Source organism: Hylobates moloch, unplaced genomic scaffold (assembly GCF_009828535.3).
Source record: "Hylobates moloch isolate HMO894 unplaced genomic scaffold, HMol_V3 SCAFFOLD_17, whole genome shotgun sequence".
NCBI lineage: Eukaryota > Metazoa > Chordata > Mammalia > Primates > Hylobatidae > Hylobates > Hylobates moloch.
The window spans coordinates 50936324-50956996 of NW_026652292.1; the positions used below are offsets into that span (position 1 = coordinate 50936324).

Here is a 20673-nt window from a genome sequence, read left to right on the forward strand (position 1 = left end):
CAAAGGTCATTAATATTATTTAAAGCATTACTTGAGTCTCTAAGAGATTCTTTTTTTTTTTTTTTGAGATGGTCTCACTCTGTTGCCCAGGCTGGAGCTCAGTGGCACAATCTCGCCTCACGGCAACCTCCACCTCCCAGGCTCAAGCAATTCTTGTGCCTGGGATTACAGGTGTGTGCCACCACGCCTGGCTAATTTTTTGTACTTTTTGTAGAGACAGAGTTTCACCATGTTGGCCAGGCTGGTCTCAAACTCCTGACCTCAAGGAACCTGCCCGTCTCAGCCTCCCAAAGTGCTGGGATTACAAGCATGAGCCACCGCGCCCGGCCTCTAAGAGACATAATTCTTAATTCTGATGTCAGTCAAAAGATACAGGGTGTGAGGAGAGAAACCATAGCTAATCCATCTATCTGGTTCAAAAGTAGACTCTTATTTGCTACAGAAAACTTAAACTAGAAGAAAAGTTGTGGTACAGAAATAAAATTATTATGACACTTTCCCCCTGAAATTACAAAGTTACACATAAAAATATTTTAAAATATTTAAACCACTAACCCTAATACATCAAATGAAGGATTTCCTCACACTGGACTGTGGCTAAAGTATTTTATTAAATTAAGTATGTAATTTGCAAATGGCTTCATAAGAAAATTTAAAAGCAAATTTATAAAACATTTTCAATTTAAAAAGTACAGAGTTAACAGCAAAATTACGTTTTCTTTACAGTACAAATAAAAACATTTTTCTGATATACTGTCTGAAAATTTTATAATATATTCTCCAACTGATAACTGCAATATTGTATTTTAATGAGAAGCCTCACAGTTAATTCAATCATTTATTAATAATAAGTTCATCATTGGACCATAAAAGTCAATTGCTCAACTTTAAGGAAAATAATGAACTTTGTCATCATATAATATGAAGTTATAAACGGCTCTTCAGGATGTAGATGTGTTCTAGCCTTGTTTCTCTATTAAATTCTGTAAAGAAGCATTAAGTAATACTGTAAACTTGAATTACATTTTAAAAATAAGCACCATGAACATACATTCTACATAAACTTATTTTACGTTTTAAATGACACTTTGTGGCCACATAAACATTTAAATCTGTTTTCTTTACATGTAAATAAAAATGAACAATATTTAACTACTACCCAGAAAAATTACCAAACTTCACCTCATTGCACAATGGAAAAGCACTTGGAAAAAGCACTTGGAAAAAACAGCACACATTATTTTTGTCTTTTTTATACATTTAGTCATTTTCTTAAATTGAGAGCAGTTAAAACATTGTCAGAGCAATTTCCTGAGTTTCGAAAGTTTCCAATTTCCAGCTCAGAAATAACCAATCTCGCTATTATACATGTCCACTTTCTAAGCATACAAAACACTTGAATTCAAAAAGAAAAGACCTAAATAAAGGATGGAAAGCATCCAGAAGAGTAGTATAGCTTTTCTTCTCAAAATATACTACTCAAGATGCTTTTTAAAGTCAAAATTTCTACTATATAATATGTCCTATATTTAAAGGCCATAAAATTGCAAATAGTAAGGAAATACTAACAAATTGAAGAAACTGCAACTTAAAAATAATGTAGAGAAATATGAAGAGCCAATAAATGTAAAAAAAAAATACTTCCATTTCTCACATTGGAATAAAGAGATGGACAGACTGAAAATACTGTTAAGTGTCTAATGTCTCCCTGGTCCAACTGGACACCCTCTGGGCTTTCCACATTAGTTCTCTTCCTCCATCTAGCAGATAATGGTAAGAGACTACTGAATGAATAATTATTACTGAAACCTTCCAAACTACAGAAGTGCTGTACTTTTAAAATATTAAGTTTAAAAAGAATCATTCTAATGAGTTATGTATTAGCACAAATATACAGGTTGAGTGAGTACCCCCTACTTAAAATGCTTAGGACCAGAAGTGTTTTGGATTGCTGGGGTTCGGGGGGAGATTTTAGAACATGTGCATTATATTTACTTGTTAAGCATCGCTAACCTACAAATGTAAAATGCTCCATGAGTATTTTCTTTGAGCATCATGTCTGTGCTCGAAAAGTTTCAGATTTTGAATTTTCTCATTAGGGATACTCCACCTACACCAATACATGAAAATTTTTATAATCTCCAAACTATCTTTGACATACAGGATTTAGACATGGGTAATAGAGAAAACTTTTATAATCCCCAAACTATCTTTACCGCGGGCATACAGGATTTAGAAATGGGCAAAAAAAAGAAAGGAGGGATTATAAACTTTTCTTTCAAAATTATGTGTTGCTTAAACTATGCTAGATAGTGGGGTGGGAGGCAATTTGGAATTAAGCAGCTTCATAAAAATACAAATGATGCTCAAACTTTGCCTGTATATTTATCAACAATGATTAAGATATACTATTTATCAAAATAAGGCATAATATTAACACTGATATAGTAAACAACAAGTAAAACAATATAGCTTTTTTCATTTGACTTCTGCCCACAGAATACCACACCTCTACTTCTGACTGCTCTTTCATTAATCATAATTATAATATTGAAATAAGTCTAGCTGAAGTGCCCAAAAGTGATGATTTTTAAAACTAGGTAAGGAAATGTAAAAACACAGAAAGTGAGTATGCAGCTGCACACATTCCAATAACTCCACATTTTAGCACTGCTTTTCATACTCTTAAATCATACTAATTTATGCCTAGGAATATCTTATTTCATTAACAATTATAGTTTTATAGTAAGTTGTTTAAAGGAACTGCTTTATTTTTAATGATTAGAACTGTTCTAGAGATTACAAAAGTGTGCTAAACTATTAGTATTCTTTAAATAAATTATTACAAACATAAGTGTGAATAATACTTCAATACCAGTCACTAACCATTTCTAAATAATAAACAGGTATTTTCATTTTTGCGGAACTAAAATTCAATGATAAGCCTCCTTATTTTAAAAGCATGCAGTCATGATGTATAAAAAACTGTTTTGGGGTTTTGTCTTCATTGAAATGTCTGCTCTTTTGGAAAACCATTCTGAACTTTAGGATTCTTTTGGTACCAGCTCAATCCTGTAATTTCAGATCCAAATTTTTTTTTTAAGCTTAACAAAAAGCAAGAAAACTGTTTGTTAAAAGTATATATGTTGAAAATATTCTCCATCTCCAAAGGCAAATTTAAGTCATTGTCTCATATTGGAAAATTATACGTTACCACATTACAACCTCCTTTACACAGGTTTAACTTGCATACTAACAGAATTTATTAGGTAACCAAACAACAGAAGTTAATGAAAGCTTCCTTTGAGAAAGTTGGCTCTTTTTCAAAATAAAAGTGAAAATATTTTAAATTGTAAGGATTCCTCTTATGATTATAACCAATATATATATATATATTTTTTGGAGACGGAGTCTTGCTCTGTCACCCAGGCTGAGAGCAGTGGTGTGATCTCGATCTTGGGTCACTACAACCTCCGCCTCCCAGGTTCAAGCAGTTCTCCTGCCTCAGACTCCCAAATAGCTGGGATTACAGGCACACGCCACCACACCCAGCTAATTTTTGTATTTTTAATAGAGACGGGGTTTCACCATGTTGGTCAGGCTGGTCTCCAACTCCTGACCTCAGGTGATCCACCTACCTCGGCCTACCAAAGTGCTGGGATTACAGGTGTGGGCCACCACACCAGGCCAATTATAACCAAAATATTTTCTATATTTGTTTAATAGAATTTTAACCTACTGCAGTTTTAAAATTACATGCCTCAAAAATAAAATATAAGTATTTAGTACTGTCTGAAATACCACTTATACAGACAGTTCTAGAAGCATTTCGATAAGGCAGCAACATCTGGAAGATATTTAACCATTTCTTTTTCTCTGAAAACCTTTCTGTCTATAGAAAGTATAAAATTACAATATAATCTCAGACCCAACTTTCTTTCCATAAAATGCACACAGAAGAACAGAACAAAAGGTAAAAGATCAAGGTCATATACAAAGCAGAAGAAAGGGCAAAAGCATGTCTTCCTTCCTGTAGGATATGGCAAGATAAAAGCATTTTATGTGTTTAGTTTTGAAAATAAAAAATATTCAAGTGTTTTTGTTAGATCTCCTTTTTTTCTTTACTACCCACTACTATGTCCTTTTTCTTCTTTTAATACTACCCTTTGAGGGGCATGAATCAGGTCTCAAAGCACTTTAAATACCTCTCACAAAAGACTTTTAGGACATTACTAAATGTCACACAACAATTAATACAAAGGTAACCTTTTCTGAGAAACAACCAGAGCATTTTAAACTTTAAAACTGTAGCTGATAATTTTCTTACATATTTTGTAATCAATAAAATTTCTCTGTAATATCTTTAACAGGTAACACTTGCATTTAATTCAGTAAAAAAAAAAAACCAAACCTCACTTGGATTTCGAAAAACATCATAATTTTTTTGTTTCATAACTGAATATTATTTATAATAAAACACATCTTTAGGGTAGAATTGACTGAATTACTGCAAATAAAAGTAATTTTAACCTACAAACCTTCATACAAGGACGTTTATTTTACTTTAGCATGACTTTCAAGCACCCTGGTTTAATTTCAGAGAACCTGCAGAAATGAGAAAAGAGTTATTTTAAAGGTGAAAATTTCAAATTAGCTAAGGAATATACCTTGTAATCAATTCCAAGTACCTACACTTAATATAATATTTACTACCAAAGTATTGACCCTTATTAAGTCAATATCCAAGACCAACATCTAGGTTTATGTTCCTTTTATCTATGGTCAAAACAAATACAATCTTAAAGCTTGGGGTTGCTCCTGATTTAGTAGTTGGTATAACTTAAGATTTGTCAAAACCTGAGGCCTAAATTTTACCTTTATGAAAAAGAGTATGCTGTAAGAAGAATAAAGTCGGGCCGGGCGCGGTGGCTCACGCTTGTAATCCCAGCACTTTGGGAGGCCGAGGCGGGCGGATCACGAGGTCAGGAGATCGAGACCACGGTGAAACCCCGTCTCTACCAAAAATACAAAAAATTAGCCGGGCGTGGTGGCGGGCGCCTGTAGTCCCAGCTACTCGGAGAGGCTGAGGCAGGAGAATGGCGTGAACCCGGGAGGCGGAGGTTGCAGTGAGCCGAGATCACGCCACTGCACTCCAGCCTGGGCGACAGAGCAAGACTCCGTCTCAAAAAAAACAAAAAAAAAAACAAAAACAAAAACAAAAAAGAAGAATAAAGTCCTTGGTGCATCATGAAAGCACCAAGAAGAAATCTCTGATATATCAGGTAAGTCTGATTAATCTGGCCATGCAATGCTTTCAACTCTATCCATAGAGAATTTAAAGGAAGACTAGTCTCTAAAATAATTAATCTCAACATAATGTTCCGGTCTAACTACTCCTTTTATAAAAATAACCCTGATGTCACCTGTTTTATGCTTATAACTTATGCTATCATTTTCGATAATGGAGCCAAATAACATCTTATTACATGGCATAAAATAAATATGCTACACTGAAATTGGTGGGTAGGAGTTAATGATACACATCTGCAGGAAATCTATCCATCAACAGATTTTTCATCTTTGACTTTTTTGTCATTTTCTGTTATTAAATAATTATCACTTAATGAAAAAGAACATTTCATGTTTGTCAACACAGGTCATTAATGGCATTTAACTTATGAAAACACAAATAAATTCATATTAACTGGAACATTTCTGCTAAAGTTTAAACGTACCTAAATTATAACTATATTTCAATAGAAGCCACCCAATTCCATCCAAAATCCACAAATACTTATTTCCTTTCAAAAGAATAATAGCAAATCTTAAAGTATGATACATATTACCTAATTATTTTGCATATTATCAAAGAAACAAATATATTTACTTTCTTTTAGAACTTTAAATTTATGATAGAAAGTTTTATCAGATGATTATGGGCAACAAATACATGTTTCCTTATTTCTGGTTTATCAGTCAACATAAATCCAGCAGGGAAAGTTATATCATAATTTAAGCATGAATCTGTGGCTGAAATCAGATGATTAAATTAACTATTTTAACAGATTGTTCTGAGTATGCTATTAGTATTTATTTACCTAGCTATATGAGGGCTATTGCTATTATCAATAACAGAAATCTATACTCACAGAAATCTCTGATATAGCTCTATATGGGCAGTTGCCATTATCAATAACAGAAATCTACACTCACCTGAAGCTATGGCTTATGAGGTACTTAATGACAGCTGGTTTGATGCGAGCAACTCCTCCCTGGCTGTGGTTTCCTCTCCCCGTAATCACAGACAAATAGGGCTTCCCACCATTCTGCTTAAATTCTGTTACAACAGAAATTAGGGGAGTTAAAATTCATTTATCTTACATTCTCAATAGAAAACGTAAACCTTAGCTACTCAAGCACATGAAATTGTTTTCATGAGGATTTTGGGGTTTGCTATCTCAAAACAGTAATAGTAAGATAGATTTGCTATCTCAAAAAGCCCCCAAATTAATGTTTTAAGATGTATATTTTAAAACACATAGCCTCATTGTAATCTATCCATGAAAAGATTTGGTGGGACTTCTTCCTTTATAAAAGAGATTTCTGTGCACTACCAGAAGTTCTCCCTGAAATAATGATAATGGCAATAATAACACTAATGATACCTAACAATTACTATACAAAAGGAGTCAAGTACTGCTTTAAGTGGCTTATATTTATTAACTAAGAATCTTCACAACAACCCTGTTAATTAAATATTCTAAAGCCATCAAGCTTTGTTCTGAATCATAGCTCTGCCACTAAATGACTGTGTGACCATGGACAAGTTACTTAGTTTCTTTTGTGCCTATTTTCTCATCAGGAAAAAGGGATAATGATAGCAACTAGTTTATAGAGTATCTTCCAGTAATAGCTATTAGAAAATCCACTAATCACAGCTGGATTGCAGTCTTACTATTAAAGATAATCAATTGTTAACAAACTTTTCCTGACAGATAGTTCTTAAAACATCAAAGGAGTCTGAGCCTCCTAAAATACTGAAGTTCCATTTTGGAAATGACCTTGTGAAAATCAAGGATATAAATCCTGAAAACTAATAAAAGCTGTAGCAGAATAACAACAACAAAAAACTATTAATGAGATGAATTAATAAATTTAAAACACATACACACAATATAAACATTCCATGGTCTGCTTATTAAATTGTCCTAATATTCCAATAGAATACAAACAAATGGTTTTTCAAGTATCATATCTCCAAGATGATATTTAGCCTGGAATTTTAAAAGAATATGTTGCTCTTGCATTTCTAATTCCTTGTTTGTTTATGATCTCCATCTCTAATCCACATCCATTACTTCAAGCAATATGTTGTTCAAAATTCAACTGAGTGCTAGCTTCACAAAGGTATTCACAGTGCACAAAATTCTAGGTATATGGTGTAAAACCTTTTTACGAACTTTTTACAAAGTTTTTGCACTATATACCTATAATTTTGGGCACTGTTCTTTACATATGTTCTATTACATATAAAAGTTTACTTTGGCAAGGCACAGTGGCTCAGGCCTGTAATCTCAGCACTTTGGAAGGCTAAGGAAGGTAGACCACTTGAGCTCAGGAGTTCAAGACCAGCCTGGGCAACATGCCAAAACCCCATCTCTACTAAAAACACAAAAATTAGCAGGGCACGGTGAGGCACGCCTGTAGTCCCAGCTACTTGGGAAGCTGAGGTAGGAGGATGGGTTGCACCTGGGAGGTGGAGGTTGCAGGGAACAGAGGTCACAACCAACTGCACTCCAGCCCGGGCAACAGAGCCAGACTCCCATCTCAAAAAGAAAAAGTTTACTTACAAAAAAAGCCCAACTAAATCTCTAACCATAACTCATGCCCTTCACTATGGCTCCCCTTATCACTTACGTCAGTCATTTATACCATTATCACCTGCTAACAGTTCACTTATTGCTCTGAAAATACACTCTAGTTGATTCACATGCCTCAAGTAAGAGTTCAAAGGATGTTTGTTGCATGAATTAATGTATATGTTTCTTTTCCCAAATACAGGCTGTTCTTGCTGTTTAACATCTTTGAAAGAACTGTTTAACTCATTTTTCAGCACACTCCAGATTTCTTATTTCAACTGCAAATATTTCAGTACATACCTCATAAAAGATAAGGACTCCTTTAAAAAGCATATCTACAATGGCACCATCATATCTTATAAAATTAATAAGTCCTGGGCCGGGCGCGGTGGCTCAGGCCTGTAATCCCAGCACTTTGGGAGGCCGAGGCAGGCGGATCACGAGGTCAGGAGATCGAGACCATCCTGGATAACACGGTGAAAACCCCATCTCTACTAAAAATACAAAAAATTAGCCGGGCGAGGTGGCGGGCGCCTGTAGTCCCAGCTACTCGGGAGGCTGAGGCAGGAGAATGGTGTGAACCCAGGAGGCGGAGCTCGCAGTGAGCCGAGATCGCATCACTGCACTCCAGCCTGGGCGACAGAGCGAGACTCCGTCTCGGAAAAAAAAAAAAATTAATAAGTCCCTTAATATCATTAGTTTCCAAAAATTTCCCCCAATTATCTCAAAAATACGTTTTTACAGTGATTTGTTGGCATCAAGATTGAAATAAGTCTATACATTCTATTTGATGATATATTTCTTAAGTAACAAGGTTTCCCCTCCCCTGGTGTTTTTCTTTACAATTTATTGAAAAAAATTGGATCATTTATCCTAGACTTCCTTTTTCTTTTTTTTTTTCCCCTGAGACGGAGTCTCACTCTGTTGCCCAGGATGAAGTGCAGTGGGACGATCACGGTTCACTGCAGCCTCTGACTCCTGGGTTCAAGCAATTCTTTTGCCTCAGTCTCCCAAGTGGCTGGGATTACAGACCTGAGATATCATGCCCAGCTAATATTTTTGTATTATTAGTGGAGATGGGGTTTCACCACGTTGGCCAGGCTGGTCTCAAACTCCTGACCTCAAGTGATCTGACTGCCTCAGCCTTCCAAAGTGCTGGAATTACAGGCATGAGCCATCACACCCAGCCTATCCTAGATTTTCACAATCTGGATTTTGCTGACTGTATCCCCATGGTGTTGTTTAACACATTCCTCTGTCCCCTGTAAATCCCTATAAAATAGTAGCCAGTTCTAAAGGTTTGATCTGCTCCTAGTTTGATTTGGGGGCAAAAATGACTCATAGGTAGCAGTGTATATTTCAATCAGAAGGGACATAAGGTCCTGATGTCTCTCTTTTTTAAAAAATTCATCTCCAATTTTAACACTCCTTAATCTTACGACAAAAAGCAATGCAGGTTACAGCCACAAATCTTCCACTGGATTCATTTCTATTCAACAATATTGCCACCTGGTGATGACCGACAGTAACTACAGGCTACCACAGGTGGCAGCATGCACTAGAGATGGGCCTTGGCTTCGAGAAAAGATTTGCATCTTGGATCTTGACCAAGTGTTACTTTGGGCAAATTACTTAACTCTTGTTTCTTTTCTTTTTTATTTTATTTTATTTTGAGATGGAGTCTTGCTCTGTCGCCCAGGCTGGAGTGCAGTGGCTCTATCTCGGCTCACTGCAAGCTTCACCTCCCTGGTTCACGCCATTCTCCTGCCTCAGCCTCCCGATTAGCTGGGACTACAGGCGCCCGCCACCACGCCCGGCTGATTTTTTTTTGTATTTTTAGTAGAGACAGGGTTTCACTGTGTTAGCCAGGATGGTCTCGATCTCCTGACCTCGTGATCCACCAGCCTAGGCCTCCTAAAGTGCTGGGATTAGAGGCATGAGCCACTGTGCCCAGCCTAACTCTTTTTTTCTTCTTACAATGTTTTTAATTGAGATAAAATTAACATAAAACTAACCATTTTAAAATATGCAATTAAGTGGTTTTTAGCATATTCATCATGTTGTGCAACCACCACCACTAATTCCAGAACATTCCATCATTTCACAAAGAAATTCTGTGCCTCATAGCAGTCACTGCCCATATTCTTGCCATTCCAGTCCCAGCAACCACTAATCAAATTTTTGTCTCTCTAGATTTACATACTCGGAACATTTGGTAAAAATGAAATCATACAACATATGGCTTTTTATCTGCCTCTGCCTTCATCTTTCACAAAGAATAATGTTTACAAGGTCCATCCATCCTGTAGCATGTATCAGTACTTCATTTCTCTACATGGCTAAATTAAATTTCATTGTATAGATTTACCACATTTTGTTTCTCTATTCATCAGTTAATGAACTTTTAGATTACTACCACTTTTTGGCTGTTGCAGACATTCATATTCAAGTTTCTGTAAACACATATTGTGCTTTTATTTCTCTTGGGTACATAGTTAGGGGCAGAATTACTGGGTCATATGGTCAATTATATGTTTAACCTTTCAAAGAACTAGTGAAATTTTCCACAGTGGCTACACTAGCAATATATGAGGGCTCCAATTTATCCACATCCTTAACAATACTGATTACTTTCCATTTCATTTTTCTGTTTTTCAATTTTTCAATTTTTTATTTTTCTTAGAGAGTCTCACTCTGTCATCCAGGCTAGAGTGAAACAACCTATTGTCCATCGATGGATAAATTGATAAAAAAATGTGATACAGACACAATGGAATATTATTCAACAACAAAAAGGGGACCAGTCACAGTGGCTCAGGCCAGGCGTGGTGGCTCACATCTGCAATCTCAGCACTTTGAAAGGCCAAGGTGGGAGGATCACTTGAGCCCAGGAGTTTGAGACCAGTCTAGGCAACACATTGAGACCTCCCATTTCTTTTAAATAAAAATAAAAATTTAATTAAAAATTTTTTAAAAGGGGAAAATCCTGCCATTTGCAACAATCCAGATGTGGCTGGAGGGCATTATACTAAGTGAAATAAGCCAGACACAGAAAAACAAATCCTGTATGATCTCACTTATATGTGGAACCTAAAAAAGCCAAACACATAGAAACATAATAGAATGGTAGTTGCCAGGGGCCAGAAAAGAGAGGAGGAAATGAAATGCTGGTTAAAGGGTACAAGCTTTCAGTTCTAAAAAGAATACATTCTGCTGAGCTAATGTGTAGCATGGTAATAATATTTAATAGCACTATATCATATACTTGAAATTTGCTATAAGAGTAAGTCATAGGTGTTCTCATCCCATACACACAAAATGGTAACAATAATAGGTGATGTACATGCTAAAGTACTTCATTGTAGTGGTAATCACTTTACAATGTGTACATTTATCAAATCATCACATTGCATACTTTCAATATAAACAATCTTATTTGTCAAAAAAAAAATGAGAGTGATACCTACCATTATTTAGTCATTTATTCAAAAACTTTTTGAGTGTTGAAGAAAAAGCATGATCATCACTGGCTCAATTCTTGGCCAAAAAGACAGACATTTAATAACCAATTATACAATAAGCTTTTTATAAACACTGTGAGAGGTAAGAGTACTGTGAGAAGTTATTAACAGGGAGCCTAACTAGTATGGGGGTCAAGACTGACAGTGTAGTTAAATATACAGAAAAGGAGAAAAAAACAGGATGAGACTGGAGAGGTAAGCAAGAGACATTATGTAGGGATTTTAGAATTTATCCTAAATACAACTTGTATTTTCTTATTTTATTTATTTATTTGTTTTTATTTATTTATTTTTTATTTTTATTTTTTTGAGAAAGAGTCTCACTCTGTCACCCAGGCTGGAGGGCAGTGGCGTGATCTTGGCTCGCTGCAACCTCTGCCTCCAGGGTTCAAGTAATTCTCCCTGCCTCAGTCTCCCAAGTGGCTGGGATTACAGATGCACACCACCATGCCTGGCTAATTTTTGTATTTTTAGTAGAGACGGGGGTTTCACCATGTTGGCCAGGCTGGTCTCGAACTCCAGACCTCAGGTGATCCGCCCACCTCGGCCTCTGAAGTGCTGGGATTACAGGCATGAGCCACCGGCTACCGCACCCGGCCACAACTTGTATTTTCTTATCACAATGCTAATTACTTATGTAACTATTTGTTCACTGTTATCTACCCTACTAGATGGTATACCTCACTAGACAATAAACTCCAGTAAAGACAAGGATTGTGTGTTTTTTTCACTACCTTATTCTTGATGCCTAGAATACAGAAGATAACCAAATATTTGTTGAGTAAAACACTATTAATTCATCCTCTACAGAGAGAATATTCTCTCATAACACTTCTACATACTTGAAGAGTTTTCTTCTCTCTGGATTAAATAATAATATATTTAAATGGCTCTTAAAGTTTCTCTTTTCTAATCTTTACTGTTTTCTAGATTTTCTCCAAGATTTCCAAAATTCAACTTAAAAACTACTGGGGTCAGGCCAGGTGCAGTGGCTCACTTTGGGAAGCCAAGGCAGGTGGATCGCTTGAGGCCAGGAGTTCAAGACCAGCCTGGCCAACATGGCAAAACCCTGTCTCCACTAAAAATACAAAAACTAGCTAGGCTTGGTGGCACCCGCCTGTAATCCCAGCTACTCGGGAGGCTGAGGCACGAGAATGGCTTGAACCCGGGAGACAGAGGTTGCAGTGAACCGAGATGGCACCACTGCACTCCAGCCTAGGCAACAGAGTGAGATTATGTCTCAAAAAAAGAAACAACAAAAAAAAAACTACTGGAGTGGGAGAATCCTATCACCTTATTTACTTCTATATTTTATCAAACATCTACTGAAAAATTGAAATCCAAGAAATATCAATTACGTTTAATAAATGTCTGTTGGACAAAGATATGTAATATTCCTGAAAGGTCTCATTTATAAGTCACAGAGAGGATTCACAGATTACACCATGCCCTCCCTTTAATAAATACAGCACAGGAATACAAATGAAAAAAATGTTAATCGTCATAACAATGAGGATCCTTTCCCAAGAAGGTTCTCTTGAAGAATGAGTAACACAAACATTTACAAATGTTACACAGATATTCTCAGCCTGCATATTCAGACTGTCCTGAATTTGCAAGTTATACCAATATAAGCAAAGACATATATTCTATTAAAAACTTGTGATTACCACAGTCCTACAGTCCTACCTTCAGTCTTCTTCTCTAAAACTCTCATCAAATGTTCTAGAGCTTCATCCACATGCAGCCCATGGAGGTCTAAAACATTCTGTGGCAGCAGCGAGGCATTGACTTTCTCAAAGATCTCTATGGCAGCAAGGTGATTGGCTTCTTTCATCTTCTGCTCATGAAGAGTACCCTAAATCATAAACGTATCACCAAGAAACAGTTTTGCTATTTGCTACTTGGGTGATGAGGAAGTTAATGGTGTCCCAAACAAAAGGCAGGGGAAAAAAGGGAATAATAAATCTAAAATCTTACATAATGCAATGAGTTTAATATATAAGAATGCACCAAAATTTAGGTAAATTCCAGTGAATTAATAATGTAGTCCTTAAACTACTGAGTCATTCTTTCTAACATTTTCTGAACCAAAAGTCATAAAAGTGGGAAACTTAACTAAACACGATCCTCATATGTGATGGTTAATTTTAGGTATCAATTTGACTGGACTGAGGGATACCTAGATGGCTGGTGAAGCACTGTTTCTGGGTGTGTCTGTGAGGGTGTTTCCAGAGAAGACAATCTTCATGTCAGTGGACAGAAAGAAGACCTCTCCTCCATGCGGGTAGGCACCAACCATGTGGGCAGCTGGGGGGTGGCTAGGACAAACAGGCAGATGTTCTCCTCCTGCCTTTGGAATTCAGACTCCGCATTCTTCAGCTTTTAGACTGTGGGACCTGCACCAGCTGCCTCTCAGTGGCTCTTAAGTCTTTGGCCCTGGACTGGGGGCTGCAGTCAGTATCCCTGGTTCTGAGGCTTTGAACTTCGACTGTACTACACTCCTGGCTTTAAGCTATGCTATCGAATTCTTTGGTTCTCTAGCTTACAGCTGGCCTATTATGGGACTTCTCAACCTCTGTGACTGTGACAGCCAATTCCCCCTAATAAATTATCTTTCATACATCCTACTGGTCTGTCTCTCTAGAGAACTCTAATACACCATCTCAAGAAGGAACCACTGGTTTATTATTTGTGTATCCTTTGATAATGCTGGGTCTCGTCTTGGCGTTCACCTTCAACATTTTGTAGTTACTTACCCCAGAAGCTATCCCCCAAGGACTACCGTTAGGGCTCACAGGCCTATAGCAGTTTGATACTCTTCTCTGCTCAATCACAAAGAAGTAACCCATATGGAAACACAAACATAGAAAGTTAAGCAGATTCCTGGCCGGAAGTGGTACCTTGCACTTGTAATCCCAGCACTTTGGGAGGCTGAGATGGGAGAATTGCTTGAGCTCAGGAGTTCGCGACCAGCCTGGACAACATGGTAAGACCCCATACAAAAATTAGCTGGGCCTGGTGGCACATGCCTGTAGTCCCAGCTATTTGGGAGGCTGATGTGGGAGGATCACCTGAGCCCGGGAGGTCAAGGCTGCAGTGAGCCAAGACTGCACCACTATACTCCAGCCTGGGCAACAGAGCAAGACCTTATCTTTAAAAAAAAAAAAAAAAGAGAGCGGGGGAACCAAGTTCCTTATAATATCATGTTAAATGAGCCCAGGTAGAAATTTTACTTCCCTAAAAAAATTAATGTTATTTTACTACTATGAAAGTGATATATTACCAAAAATTCAAACATGATAGAAGGCACAAAACCCCTTTATCTCACTCTGAGATGTAATATTCTGCTGCCAGAAATATGTCAGAATAAACTGTAATTCACATAAGCAGTAAATGCAAAAGCAACCACAAAAACTGAGCATTTCAAATGCTGAAAACAGCAGGAGATGAAATTCTCAGAACCATACATTTCTTAGGATACCTTACTTATGTCACTTATATAACTACTACATTCCCCAGAATAACTTAATCTAGTCACAATATGGGTGTCTCATCTGTTTCCAGAGTATTTAGTTATTATAACTGACAAAAAATATATAATCAGTTTTCCACTTTACCTGCTGGGCATAAAAGGTGGCGACATTTTTTTTCCCTATCCGATAAGCTTCTTTGGCCTTGCTGTAGCACTCCATCCTCTTCTGTTGGTGAAGGAAAGCCTCTGCTCTGTAGTCATCATAGTCTGGGTACTCAAAGTCCTGGAAAGACAGTTCGCTTGGTGTTTCTTCAGTCTCTTTTAATTTCTTTGGCTATAAGATATTAAACAATAAGTAACACACACAAAAAGTTAAAAAAAACTCATGCCTTACACCTTCACAAAACGCACATGAAAACTGGGTTGTCATATATTTTCATCTCTCTCCTCAGGAAACAGATTCTCCCCAGTGTCTACCTTGTAAGTCAGGCATTTATCGACTATCATTAACTTTTTTATGCCACTAAGGTTACCCTTTCTTTAACCACTCTTAGGAGATGTTGAAGAGTTCTCTAAAATTATCAAAATACAATTAGGGATATAGAACTCCGAGTTGGAAGAGGCGAGTCCGGTCTCAAAATGGAGGTAAAACCACCACCTGGTCACCCCCAGCCCAATTCCAGCCGTCGCCACCACCGCCAGGGAGAGAAGGACCATGATCCAAAGGAACCAGCGCAGTTGAAAAAACTGTTCATTGGTGGTCTGAGTTTTGAAACTACAAATGATAATTTAAGAGAATAAGTGCAAAAACAACTTCCAGAATAACTTAAAGTTTACATTTTGGCCAAGGTTTACATAACCCACAAAAACTCTTTCTGATTACATTTCCAACCATCTCCCACTTTGAGCAAGCACACCTTCTTATCGCCCCCTATTACCATAATGACTCACAGTGCCTTGCATATTATCAGGAAGGAGAAGTAACTTCATTACCAATTTGGCCCATAAGGTCTCATAATCATCTTGTGTACACTCGCTGCATTTTTATAATATACTGCATCTATCTATCCATGACAGCATGTTTTCCAGGTGGGAAGAGGCATCAGTGGTAGCACTAACAGATCATATGAAAATCAAAATTACCTGTCCTAAATACCAACTAACTGACAATGAAACATTCAAAGAAAAAAGGGAGCATATAATTTACCCGAGTGGTCTTATTAATAAGAATGGCAGGATGATAAGATTCTGTAAAATAAAAAATAATAATAATAAAAAGGCTGGGCATGGTGGCTCACGCCTGTAATCCCAGCACTTTGGGAGGCCGAGGTGGATCACTTGAGCCCAGAAGTTCGAGACCAGCCTAGGCAACCAAAACCCTATCTCTACAAAAAATACAAAAATTAGCCAGCTGTGGTGGTTCATGCCTGTAGTCCCAGCTACTCAGGAGGGGGAGATGGGAGGATCACTTGAGCTGTGATCCTGCCACTGCACTCCAGCCTGAGTGACACAGTGAGACCCTGTCTCAAAAAAAAAAAAAAAAAAGAAAAAGAAAAAAAAGAATGTAAAAAAAAAAAAAAAGCCTAATGCTGGGCCTGGCGCGGTGGCTCATGCCTGTAATCCCAGCACTTTGGGAAGTCAAGGTGGGTGGATCACAAGGTCAGGAGTTCAAGACCAGCCTGGCCAGATGGTGAAACCCCATCTCTACTAAAAATACAAAAAATTAGCTGGGCGCGGTGGCAGGCACCTATAATCCCAGCTACCCGGGAGGCTGAGGCAGGAGAGGGCAGAGGTTGCAGTGAGCCAAGATCACGCCACTGCACTCCAGCCTGGGCAACAGAGTGAGTCTCTGTCTCAAAAAAAAAAAAGCCTAATGCTGATACAAAATTAATACAAAAAACCCAACTGCCTGTCTATGTATTTGTAATAAACAATCCAAAAATAAAATTAATGCATAATTCCAGGCCAGGTGCGGTGGCTCAAGCCTGTAACCCTAGCACTTTGGGAGGCTGAGGCGGGCAGATTGCTTGAGCCCAGGAGTTGAAACCAGTCTGGGCAACACAGCAAGACCTTCGTCTCTTTTTAATTTAAAAGTAGTATCAAAAAATAAACTTCTTAAAAGGACATAATTCCAGACCAGAAAGAAACAAAACAAAAGAAATAATTCCATTTACATTTACAATAGCATGAAAAAGAATAAAATACTGTATTTAGAAATAAACTTAACAAAAGACGTGCAAAATTTATACTCCGAAAACTATAGCACGTTGTTGAAGGAAATTAAAGAAGACCTAAATAAACTGAAAGATACTCCATTTCATGAATTGAAAGACTTAATATTGTTAATTGGCAATACTCCTCAAATTGGTCTACATATTCAACATGAACCCCATCAAAATTCTAGCTGGCTTCTGTGCAGAAATTCACAAACTAATCCTAAAATTCACATGGAAATCCAAGGGCACCAGAATAGCCAAAATCTCTTAAATAAATAAATAAATAAATAAATAAATCATAGTTGGAAAATTCAAACTTCCCAATTTCAAAACTTACTACAAAGCCATGGTAATCAAGAAGCCACAGTAATCAAGACAAGTGGTACTGGCAATAGGATAGACATACAGATCAATGGAATAGAATTAGGAGTCCATCAATAAATCCTTACAACTATGGTCAATTCATTTTCAACAAGAGTGCCAAGAAAATTCAATGGGGAAAGAACAGTCTTTGCAATAAGTGGTACAAGACAACTGGATATCCACATGCAAAAGAATCAACTTGAACTTCTATCTCACAACATATACAAAAATTAACTCAAAATGGATTAAAGACCTAAATGTAAGGCCTGAAACTATAAGACTGCTACAGAAAATACAGGAGGAAAGTTCATGACATTGGATTTGGCAATGAAGCACAGGCAGCATAGCAAAAGTAGACAAACTAGACTACATCAAATTTAAAAGACTTCAGTGTCACAACAGAAACAACAGAATGAAAAGGCAACCTATGGAAAGGACAGAATATCTGCAAATCACATGTCTGATTGGGGACTTGTATCTAGAATATATAAAGAACACTTACAACTCAACAATAAAGACAAATAACCCAATTTAAAAATAGGCAAAGGATATGAACAGACATTCCTCCAAAGATGTACAAATGACCAATAGCACATAAAAAGATGCTCAACATCAATAGTCATCAAGGAAATGCAAATCAAAACCACAATAAGACACCACTTCTGTACTAACCATGTCTTTTGTTTTCTGTATTCTGGCCCTGGCATTTTTGCAGGCTTCATGACACTAGAGAGGCTGCTCCCTCTGCCCCGTCATCTCCATCCACTATTACAACCCCCTCAGGTTTAGCTAATTCCTAGAGATAACATCCCCCTCAGGTTTAGCTAATTCCTAGAGATAACAAACACCTGCCTGGGAGCACACCCTTCATTTGGAAACCAACCAATCCAGAAACTATGCCTCCAACTTCCTCCTTTAATGGAGTTCTCCCACTCCGGGGCACTGTCCACCTGCCCCCGAGTATCAGACAACCAGGGGAAGTCCCTATGCCCCAGAGCCTGAAATTATTTAAACTAGCCAATCCTAAACCTGCTTACCCTGCCTTACCCATTCCTTCCCACAGAAACCAAAATACAGGCTTTTGCCCACATTTCCCCCCTACTCCTTCTGCCTCCTGACCAATCCTGCTGGCTCCCCATGTGGCCTTGGGTAGCAAGCCATACCTCCTGTTTCCAGAACTCTGTGAGTATGATAAACTAATCCTTCATGACACTTCATGTCTGCATGTCTTACCATACCTGATTAAAACAAATCCTGGGTATTCTTAAAACAACTTCTCACTACAATAGTTACAATAAAAAGTCAGGTGTTAAATAATAATATATGTCAGTGAGGATGTGGAGAAATTGTAACCCTCATACAGTTCTAGTGGAAATATAAAATGGCAGAGCCACTTTCGGAAAAAATTTGGCACTTTCCCAAAAGGCTAAATATTTCTGCCCACATGTTTATATTCAATACCTATCGTATTACTGCTATTCAATTAAACCACATACTCTACTGTGTCAGAGTATACAGAAGTTGCAGAAATTCAAGTGCCTGTTTATCATGCACACAAAGAAAAAAATCAGCTATAAATTCATTATTTTGAGTGCACAGATATTATAAGCCAAATATGCCATTGGTGGTTAAATTTCCAGTCTAGTCAAAATGGTGAGAAATAATCATTAAATTATTATACTCAATGAACCAATTATATTTTTATATGCAATTATCTACCCTTGTAGAAAAAAAATTAGTAACTCCATACCTTTTTCTCTTTAGACTTCTGGCCAGTATGAGATGTGACATTCTCATTTTGGTGAAGAAACTCTTGGGCTACAACTGTTTTTACAGGGTCCCCTTCAAGAACACAGTTAAGAAATTGCACTGTGTGTTCTAATGAATAGCTGTAGACAATTTAAGTAGAAACAAAATGTCAATAAATGAAAATAAGTTGTGTGGAGACATTAACACAAGCAATCTTCAAACATCTTACAAGAATATGAAAAACTGGCTTACTTTTAAGTTTTCAACCTTGAAATTAAATGCTCATGGTATATCTCAAAAAAAATCAAGAATAATCAGAAGGAAACTATCAAGTAATAGGTTCTCAAAAGCTAATTTTCAAAAAATGAATGCCAAAAGATAGTATATTGGTAATTCAGCTAGGCACAGTAGCTCACGCCTGTAATCCCAGCACTTTGCGGGGCCGAGGCAGGTGGATCACTTGAGGTCAGGAGTTAAGAGACTAGCCTGGACAACATGGTGAAACCCCGTCTCTACAAAAAAATCCAATAATTAGCTGGGTGTGGTGACACGCGCCTGTAATCCCAGCTACTCGGGAGGCTGAGAGGCACGAGAATCGCTTGAACCTGGAAGGCAGAGATTGCAGAGAGCTGAGATAGTGCTACTGCACTCCAGCCTGGGCAACAGAGCGAGACGTTGTCTCAAAAAAAAGATGGATGGATGGATGGATGGATGGATGGATAGATAGATAGATAGATAGATAGATAGATAGATAGATAGATAGATTCAATTTCTAATCCTTTATTCCAGGCAGATTAGCCACAACAAATCTTTCTTTCATTTTATCACCTATTCTTCTTAAATCCTTTGTTGGATTCATACTTGGTTTCCTTCAAACATCAAACATAGACAATAGACCTTTAAGCTGACATTTTTATTGTATCAAATTCTACGTTTACTTTTACCATGGGATTTTAGTCAAATTCTAAGCGGGGATACAGAAAAGAAAAAGTTAAGCACTACCCTACCTCTCATCCCTGCATTATTCAGTCATATCTTGAGGGTGATACTATATTATCTGTAGAATGAAATTCTACAAATTGACAAATGTCTGATACACTCACGTTCCAATATCTAAAGAAAATCATTCAAAAAAAATTATATGCTGTTCAGTATTTCACACTATTTATGTCTCTCACCTCTTCCATTGGCCAGATACTGAGGAACTGACCATATACGAATATTTTTTGAAATCTGGTTAACTAGGCCAGGCGCGGTGGCTCATGCCTGTAATCCCAACACTTTGGGAGGCCGAGGCAGGTGGATCACCTGAGGTCAGGAGTTCAAAATCAGCCTGGCCAACATGGTGAAACCCTGTCTCTACTAAAAATACAAAAATAAATTAGCCAGGCGTGGTGGCAGGCGCTTGTATTCCTAACTACTACTTGGGAGGCTGAAGCAGGAGAATCGCCTGAACCCAGGAGGCAGAGGTTGCAGTGAGACGAGATGGT

At 37.4% G+C, this 20673-nt stretch overlaps 1 protein-coding gene across 5 annotated transcripts in view; it reads right to left on the bottom strand.

The window, feature by feature from the left end:
* Positions 1-824: 824 nt before the first annotated feature.
* The window catches only part of N4BP2 (NEDD4 binding protein 2), a 96237-nt gene continuing 76388 nt past the window's right edge, over positions 825-20673 (bottom strand). For all 5 annotated transcript variants that reach the window (XM_058430164.1, XM_058430162.1, XM_032135406.2 and 2 more), the window contains 6 exons: positions 19185-19323; positions 15001-15189; positions 13070-13238; positions 6214-6337; positions 4539-4605; positions 825-983 (listed from right to left, as the gene is read on the bottom strand). In XM_058430164.1, the coding sequence (XP_058286147.1) occupies positions 4560-4605; positions 6214-6337; positions 13070-13238; positions 15001-15189; positions 19185-19323 (667 nt within the window). In that variant the 3' untranslated portion in view covers positions 825-983; positions 4539-4559. The remainder of the gene's footprint in view (positions 984-4538; positions 4606-6213; positions 6338-13069; positions 13239-15000; positions 15190-19184; positions 19324-20673) is intronic.